The 8,836-nt window shown below is 31.8% G+C and overlaps 1 protein-coding gene across 2 annotated transcripts; it reads left to right on the forward strand.

Moving 5' to 3' along the window:
- Positions 1-433: 433 nt before the first annotated feature.
- LOC124840549 (nucleoside hydrolase 3-like) lies at positions 434-7,198 on the forward strand. 2 transcript variants are annotated; one of them, XM_088105497.1, is made up of 12 exons: positions 434-628; positions 1,109-1,288; positions 1,545-1,655; positions 1,756-2,082; positions 3,422-3,598; positions 3,681-3,965; positions 4,077-4,199; positions 4,379-4,576; positions 4,675-4,928; positions 5,346-5,547; positions 6,101-6,406; positions 6,816-7,198. In XM_088105497.1, the coding sequence occupies exons 1-12, from the start codon at positions 467-469 to the stop codon at positions 7,137-7,139; spliced, it is 2,649 nt and encodes an 882-aa protein (XP_087961623.1). In that variant the 5' UTR covers positions 434-466; the 3' UTR covers positions 7,140-7,198. The 2 variants fall into 2 exon arrangements, with proteins under 2 accessions (XP_087961623.1, XP_087961624.1); XM_088105498.1 differs by lacking the exons at positions 434-628; positions 1,109-1,288 and adding an exon at positions 1,338-1,417 and having other exon boundaries at positions 6,816-7,194.
- The last annotated feature ends 1,638 nt before the right edge of the window (positions 7,199-8,836 follow it).

Consider the following 8,836-nt stretch of genomic DNA (forward strand, 5'->3'; position numbering starts at 1 on the left):
CTAGTCAAATAAATTTATGACAAATATGAATGTTTTTAAAGAAAAAATTGTATACAGACATCAATAATTGTGAACATGAATGTTTAGTGAGCAGTGACCACAGTAGGACATCGTTGAATTTGATTGATATGCTCGAATTAATCAAAAGATTAATTAAAGTAATAATTAGAGAAGCATATTGTGAACAGCGGAACAGTTGAAAAATTTTGTTTGACTGTTACAATAAAGTTTGTTGATTTGAGATTATCAGATACTTGCGTACAAGTTGTCGACTTCATCCAGTTTGAAATTTCAATGGCTACTTTTTGGCGTGTGCAGTCAAAGTTAAAGTACCAACAAACACGTGGAAGTATAGTTTATTTCTGAAATCCGATACTCTATGAAATCACCTCTCATTTAAACGCCATTCCTGAGATACTCTGCTTCTTCAAATTCAAGAATTGCAGGTATAGTGTTAGTTTGAAGGATGGTGAGAATGTGGTTAGCAGTAGCAGTGGTGTTACTGATTGCAGGAAGCTTTGTGGAGGGAAAACCTCATCGGATTCTGGTGGATACAGATGTAGACACCGATGATTTATTTGCTCTTCTCTACCTTATGAAACTCAACACATCACAGTTTAAACTGGAGGTAAGTCTTCTGTCAAATCAATGCAACACATCACAGTTTAAATTATGATATAAATATTTTTTGGTTTTAGTGGTGTCAAGATATCACACTCTAGGAATAATTATCAAACGTGGTCTCAAAATAATGTCCACGTATCCTCGGAAATTGTAAACCACTCCTAACAAAGAGAACCCATTCCAAATAAAGTAGCGTTTGATCACTCAAACTAATTGACATTTTGGTAAAACTACTAGATATTTTGAATAGAAGTTTCTTTCTTTTGTGAACCTAGTTCATACAAATTCGTATTTATTACTAGAAAACTATTAAAGAAGTGATATACACTCAAATGTAAAATTTATAAACAGAAAAGTAAAAGAAAGATTATATTATACCCTCTTGAAGGAAGTAAGAAGGTAAAATATGGTTGGGGAATAATATCATAATTTGTTTATGAAGGTATTTATTTTGTGTGTGTGTGTGTGGTGGAAACAATTTTAGGGCATCACCATCAGCGCAAATGCTTGGACGAATGCTGGACATGCTGTTAATCAAATTTACGATCTGCTTTACATGATGGGACGAGATGATGTTGCAGTTGGAGTTGGCGGTGAGGGCGGAATACTAACAGATGGTACCATACTCCCCAACGTTGGTGGATATCTTCCAATCATAGAACAGGTTTCTTACCTTTTGCAAACCTTACTTTTCCCTAAATACGAGGAATATTGTTCACAGGGATAACATAGATAAGTCAGAATCTGCTCAACTATGTAGTCAGATGATACTATAGAAAAAGAGAAAAACTGTGTATGTAATAGTATTACTATATTTATATTTGTGTGGTATTGTACGAGATACTTGTATCTTGATTGAGTTTATGTTTCTATTACATTTAAATGCATTTGTTTTAAGGATGATTGTCGTCTTGAAGCAGGGAATGACAACGGTGGGAGATTGCAGGTACAGGCGCGCCATTCCTATTGGTCTTGGAGGGCGTTTGGACATTGATGCCAATCATGGTATCAGGAAAGCTTTCCTACCACAGGTGTGTAAAATTCAAATAGTACTTATTTAATGATTAATTATGTTTAGAACATGATTAATTGTGTTTAGAGATTTGGTTGATAATTGTATGAGGAAATTAGGGAAGAAGGAAATACAGTCCAATGCATCAAGCAAGCGCACAGGAAGTGTTGATTGAGAAAATATCTTCTGGTCCCATTACAGTGCTTGTGATCGGAGTACACACGAACATTGGAATCTTCCTAATGAATAACCCAAAGCTGAAAAAGAACGTGGAGCGTATCTATATAATGGGTGGGGGCGTAAGGTCAAGCAGTCCAACAGGTTGTTGCCCTAAGAATGCTTCGTCTTCCTGCGTGCCTCGCCAGTGCGGTGATCGGGGGAACATGTTCACTGATAACCCTTTTGCAGAATTCAATATATTTGGAGATCCTTTTGCAGCATACCAGGTCTGATACACATTTCCATATTCATAAAACCACTTCTTCATTCAAACTGTTTAACATTAACACAATCTCTTTTAGTAATTAATGTATTCTTCAAAGTTGCCTATATATACAAACATTATATATGCTACTTTTTCTTTTAACTCTGTATGCTCATTTTTATTTATTTATTATAAAAATTAGAATTCTTCTTGTAAGTTCATTAAATTTGTTATATTGAAAATTCTAGTTAGTATGGTTATGTAAGTAATAAAGTATTTGCCCTAATGATAAAAATAACAATTACCAGTGAAAAAGAAGTATTACGTACCTTCATGTCTTAAGAAAAAAATAAGTTATATATAAAAGACATAATCAAATCTTAGTATTTTATAAACTTATGTATTTGTTAATAAATTCCAATTAAAAAATTTCGTTTTGTTGAATGTTTAAAATGTATTTAATTTTCTTTTAAGTATCTACCATATAATTTTATCGTCAACGAGATGACAGAAGTGTTACTTCTATCTTCTCATCTCTAACCCGTTAATCAACATGCGTCTTTTCTCTTAAATTCCTATAACTCTCCAGTTAGTTTGCTCCTGTAGATGGAATTGGGGAGTTGAATTAAGAGTTAGAAGTGATAGGAGATAGTGAGGCAGATTGAACATTTAAATCCATCAACCCACACCTCACATAACGGACCAATGTTATATTTATAGGATCTATTATACGAGAATAGTTATCAAATATCAAGTATGAAATGAGGGGTTACAATTATATTTATAGGATCAACACGTTAAAACAATATTTACTCAGAAAATAATAAGAGCTAACTATTGAGATTTGATAATAACACGTGATAATAGTCCAAAATAATATGTAAGTTTGAGATGTCTTGTTATTGGACCGTATCCATAATTATGTCTTTTGGACTGGATAGGATCATATATGCCGTTTATATGTTCAGTATAACAAAATATTTTTATTTATTATGTCATTAATATTTTATATTGTATAATTCTAAATTTTATTTCGTAGTCCTCTTTGATACATATTATGCTTCATTATTTCATCATTTTTTTAAGTTTTTATTATGACTTTTATTTCTAAGAAATATACTTTAAATTTAATTTAATCTTATAAAATCAATTTATACAATGAATTTTATTAATATTTACATAGTATAAAATCATATAAAAACATACACTTACACTTAGATTATTCTCAGATAGAAATTTATGACCATAAAAACTCAATTATTTCAACATTTTTTATAGATAAGTTAGAAGTGGTATCATTTATGGAGGAGCATTATATAAACTTTATTTAGTTGATTATAAAAAAATATGTGGATATTTAGGTGATTCATTCTGGAATTCCTGTCACTCTTGTTCCTCTGGATGCAACAAACACAATCCCTATCACTAAAGAATTCTTTGACGAATTTGAAAAGAGCCAAGACACATACGAGGCACAGTACTGTTTCAAATCCTTGAAAATGGCTCGTGATACTTGGTTTGACGACCAATTCTATTCGGTAATTTCTTAATGAAGCCATGCGTGCCAATTATTAAAGTAAAGTAACTACTCTTCGTCTAATACGAATTCATTGTTGGCAGAGTTATTTCATGTGGGACTCTTTCGCAGCTGGTATAGCAGTCTCAACCATGAGTAAACCCAATAACCATAATGGAGAAAATGAATTTGCTGAAATGAAGTATATGAACATAACTGTTATAACTTCAAACAAACCTTATGGGGCATCTGATGGCTCTAACCCTTTCTTTGATGGCCGAAGAGTTCCTAAGTTCAATCTAGAGAAAGGTGGGGTGCATAGTGGCCATGTTCAACAAGGACTTAGAGATCCACTTTGCTTTGTGAAAAATGGGAAAGGTAGATGTCAGGTAATTCTTGCTTTCCCTTTTGGCTTGCAACTTCAATTTGTTACGTCCAATTTCACACCTACATATAGTAAATCTTAACGTGTTATGTACCAAAACATGTTCTATACACAGGATGGTTACACAAAAGAGGTAAGTGGTCCAGACTCAGTGAGGGTACTTGTTGCCACAAAAGCAAAGCCTAACAAGGATGTTAGGAGCAAACTTGACAGAGAATATTTCATAAACTTCTTGAATGTATGGTAAATTTTTTATTATATTCTTTAATCTTCTTTCAAAATTTATGAATCACACTGTTTTATCATGGCGTGTAAGGAAAACTGAATATTAATTATTTGTGCTCTGACCATATGAAGGGATTCTTAAAATGGAAAAGTGTATATGAATCTGACTTTTTGTATTGTGTCGAATTAAAGGTTATGAAGGATCCACAAAATTCAGGGAGGTTCAACTTCACCACACAGTTTCCTTATTACAAAGAAGTAACTTACAAGCCAAATTTTAAAAATAAAACACTGGGGAAACCTGTTGTGCTTGACATGGACATGAGTGCAGGAGATTTTCTTGCTCTATTTTACCTCCTAAAAGTGCCTGTTCAAGTAATCGACCTTAAGGTATCCTTATGTTTTCATTGTTAGTTGTTTATCTGATCTACACTTAAATTCTTAAGAAGTTTAATATTATGTTGAAATTTATACACAATTGCACTCAGGCAATCATCGTGAGTCCTACTGGATGGACTAATGCAGCAACAATAGATTCCATCTATGACTTACTGCACATGATGGGTCGTGACGATATCCCAGTTGGTCTTGGAGATGTTTTTGCAATAGATCAACCAGATCCAGTATTTGAAGCTGTTGGAGAATGCAAGTATATAAAAGCCATTCCCCATGGAAATGGGGGATTACTGGACTCTGATACTCTTTATGGTCTTGCTCGTGATCTGCCACGCAGCCCACGAAGGTGATTTTCAATTACTTTTATGGCTTTGAATGTATTGTTTATCAGCATTAGAATGCATCAGAAGTTAGTGAAATCATGTAGGCCAAGTGGAATGGAAGCTGCTATTGAAAGTAGAGAAATAACGAAATATGGGTCATGCAGAAATGAACCATGTTATTTGGGACACTGATTCAATCCAGCGGATAATCTGGTTTCTTGTCACCAAAAACTCTAACAAACACACTATGATGAAAGAATTATTTTTCTTGAATAGAGTGTTATTATAAGATTTCATTCAATTGTTGCGTAACCTTTGTTAAGTGTGTCGTGCATTTTGTAACCTGTATACCTTTTAACAAGGTTATATATAAGTTTGCTCGCACTTAAGTATTTCCAGTTTTTGTTTCGAGCAACTGGCTAACACACTAACCATTTCAGGTATACAACTGAGAATTCTGTGAAGTTTGGGGCTCCCCGGGATACAGATCACCCTGAACTCAGACAACCACTGGCCATGGAAGTTTGGGAGTCTATATTACAAAAAACTAATCCAGGGTCTAAGATTACAGTGCTGACTAATGGACCCTTGACTAACCTGGCAAAGGTTGTATCGATGAAAAACATAAGCTCAAGAATTCAGGCAAGTTATAGTATGTATTAGTTATCATCTATTTGAAATAGCTGCATATATCAGCAAGAACAATTACCTATTGTGGAAGTGCCTTGAGAGTAACCCCTAGAAAAAAGGAAAAAGGTTTTTTAACAAACTATTTTTGACAACCTCGCGTGGTGACCTGTATCCGTTTCAAATATTTTTTTGAAAATAAATTCAACTAAACCAATAAAACAGTGACACGTGTCCTATTATAAAAAAGTTATAGTCATTTTGGTAATAAATCATGATACTTTGACAATATTTTTTTAACAACATTTTAACAATATCTACGTGTCATTTTGTAATTGGTCTATGTTAGTGTTTGTGATTATTATAATTGATTGTGGAGTAATTTTGAACCAATTATAGAATGACACGTAAATGATGTTAAAATGTTGTCAAAATATCATTATTCTTTGATAATATTAGCCGAAGAGAAGCATTTGATTCTGCATTTAACAGTTTTCCTCGAATGATTAAGATATCTGTATTGTACTGATAGATCATAAAAAGGAATAACAATTCTAAAATGTCGCAGGATGTATATGTCGTTGGTGGACACATTAGCAGCACTGTTAAAGACAAAGGAAATATATTTTCAGTTCCTTCCAACCAATATGCTGAGTTCAACATGTTCTTGGATCCTTTAGCAGCCAGGATAGTGTTTGAATCAGAAGTTAATGTCACACTCATTCCACTCAATACCCAGCGCAAATCAAGTTCGTTTTCAGCCTTTATCGGCGAGTTGCGTAGGACACGAAGAACACCAGAGGCTGTGTTTTCCGAACGTCTGCTGTCACGGCTATACCATTTAAAGCAATCTCATAGCATGTATCAGCATATGGTATAACTTTCAGCCCACAGATTTTTCTTTCTAGCTTTTCACATCTTAATCTCAGAATTTATGGTTAACCTCTCTAAATGTGTGACACAAAAAGGAGAATAATCAACTTTAGATTCGTTTTAACAATGCCCCTTAAGAAACACGATGATTCCCGTTTAGTTCTTATAGGAATATTTGTTATTCTTGTTTTTATTGCAAGACCGCTACGAAATAGAAATACAAGAACTAAACATAAAAAAAAATTAGTATAAGACTAAAATATTGAGGATTTAGGTATAAGGATTAAGAAAATTGTTGGTGCCGATGTAGGAACCAAACGATTGATAAAACGTTAAGAAATTGCATTAGAAAAAGTAGATTAGATAGGATTAGTTGTTGTTTCCACTGTTTAAGTCCTTTGTGTTTGCAGGGCACGTTCTTGGGAGAAATTCTAGGCGCAGTTGTCTTGGGTGATAGCTATTCAGGTCTTGATCCAAAATTTGAGGAGAAGCTCATTAAAGTCTTGGCTGATGGTAATGAATGGAGTGATGGAAAAGTTGTGGTGGATGAAAAAGATGGAAAATTAGTGAGAATTTTAACGACTGTGGATGCCAAAGCTTACTATAAATTGTATGCAAACAAGCTTGGCCATGAGGAACAGTCAGCTAAGATAGGGAGTTTTGAGGAACAACGGAGAAGATGGAGTCATCCTCAGTTTAAATTAGAGATCATTACTTCACTGTTTACTAAGTGAATTTTAAACATAACTTCATCTCAATAATTAAGGTGAAAACTTAAACAAATTTCAATCTAGTTTTTACATCAATTGTTTCTTGATTGCTACCGTTCAACTTTGAGTAATTAAGAAAAAAAGAAAGAAAGGCGTCTTCAAAGAGTAATTTGTCACTCTTAAATCCACCTATAAAAACAAACAAAACATAAGTTTCTTTATCTCCAAAATATTATCTCTTAAAAAATTAATAGTACGATGATAAAAGAAATTATTTTCCTTGTTAAAAATGTAAGTTTATTGGTAAATTGTTTGTTTAATACAATGACTATTAAGATATTTTGTTATTAATACAATAAAAAGAAAATACAGTATTAATATAATAACTTTAATTACCTTAGTTTTATTTGAAGTTTATTAATTAGTAGATTTAGTATATATTTAGTCTTTAATAGTTGTCATATATATTTAAAAAAAAAATCAAATTTAAGAATTAAAAAAACAAAATTAATTAAATATTAATATTAACTTTTTCTTTAATAATCAAACACAAATTATTAAATACTAAAATACATATTTAATCCCAGCTATTTACACATTAAATAAAAATAATCAAATTATTTTATTAAATTTTCCCTGACTGTTATTTTAAATTTAATTTTTTTCTATTTTATCATTTTTTAAACTTAATTATATTTTAATTAATAGATTGAGTACATATAAATAAAAACTATTTATAATAAAATCATAAAAAAGATTTATATTTAATTTTATACAAAAAATAATAATAATGATAATTTTATTATCTTTTATTATCACAAAAAAATGAACTCAGGTCACTTGATGTAACACATGCATTTTTACTAGTAATTATAAATTTAATCATCCTATAATGTCTAACACATGCTAGTAATTATAAATTTATGTCTAGTTATTATTCTTTTAATTCAAATTAAAAACTCATTAGTAGGGTGTGCCAAGCTGTATCAAAATCTCTACCTTAAAAAATTAATTTAATATCGTGTGGGCCATTGACCCACATATGAGAATTAAATAGAAGGAAAATTCTTTTTATAATAAGCTTAAGAGGGACTCTTCTATGATCCAGGCGGTATGGGACTTATAAATGCAGTTCAACACTATGCATCAGCCCTATTTAATGACAAATATGTAAGTTTAATAATTAACATTGTATTCTCTTTATTCAACTATATTAAGTTTAATAATTTTATTTATATGGTTAAACATTGTTTTATACATCTATAATTTTTTAGTCAAATTCTTATGAATTGTTTTTAGTATCGTTCTAAAAACTCTTTATCAATAAATGTATGTTATAATAAAAATGTAAGTTATCTGCACATAAATTTATATTTATCTCTTCTTTTATTTAATGTTGGATTTTGTATTCTAACAAAAATTATATTTCATCATTATTTATTAGTGCAGAATTGACCTTTAACATCACCTAGTAGACGTCGGACCACAAAATAACTAATGTAAACTATTGACCGGTGGCATGTTCGTAAATAAGTTGGACACATAGACGTCGGTTAGGAGGGGCCCCGATGTCTATATATAGACGTCGGTGCCCCTCCTAATCGACGTCGATGTGTCTGATAGGTAGATGAAAAGTTCTTTTTTTTTGCCATATAGACATCCGATCCAGCCATCCCGATGTCTATATACGATTATAGACGTCGGTGAACCTCCTAATAGAT

Source organism: Vigna umbellata, chromosome 1 (genome assembly GCF_029865625.1).
Source record: "Vigna umbellata cultivar VRB3 chromosome 1, Vumbellata_1.0, whole genome shotgun sequence".
Taxonomy (NCBI): Eukaryota; Viridiplantae; Streptophyta; class Magnoliopsida; order Fabales; family Fabaceae; genus Vigna; species Vigna umbellata.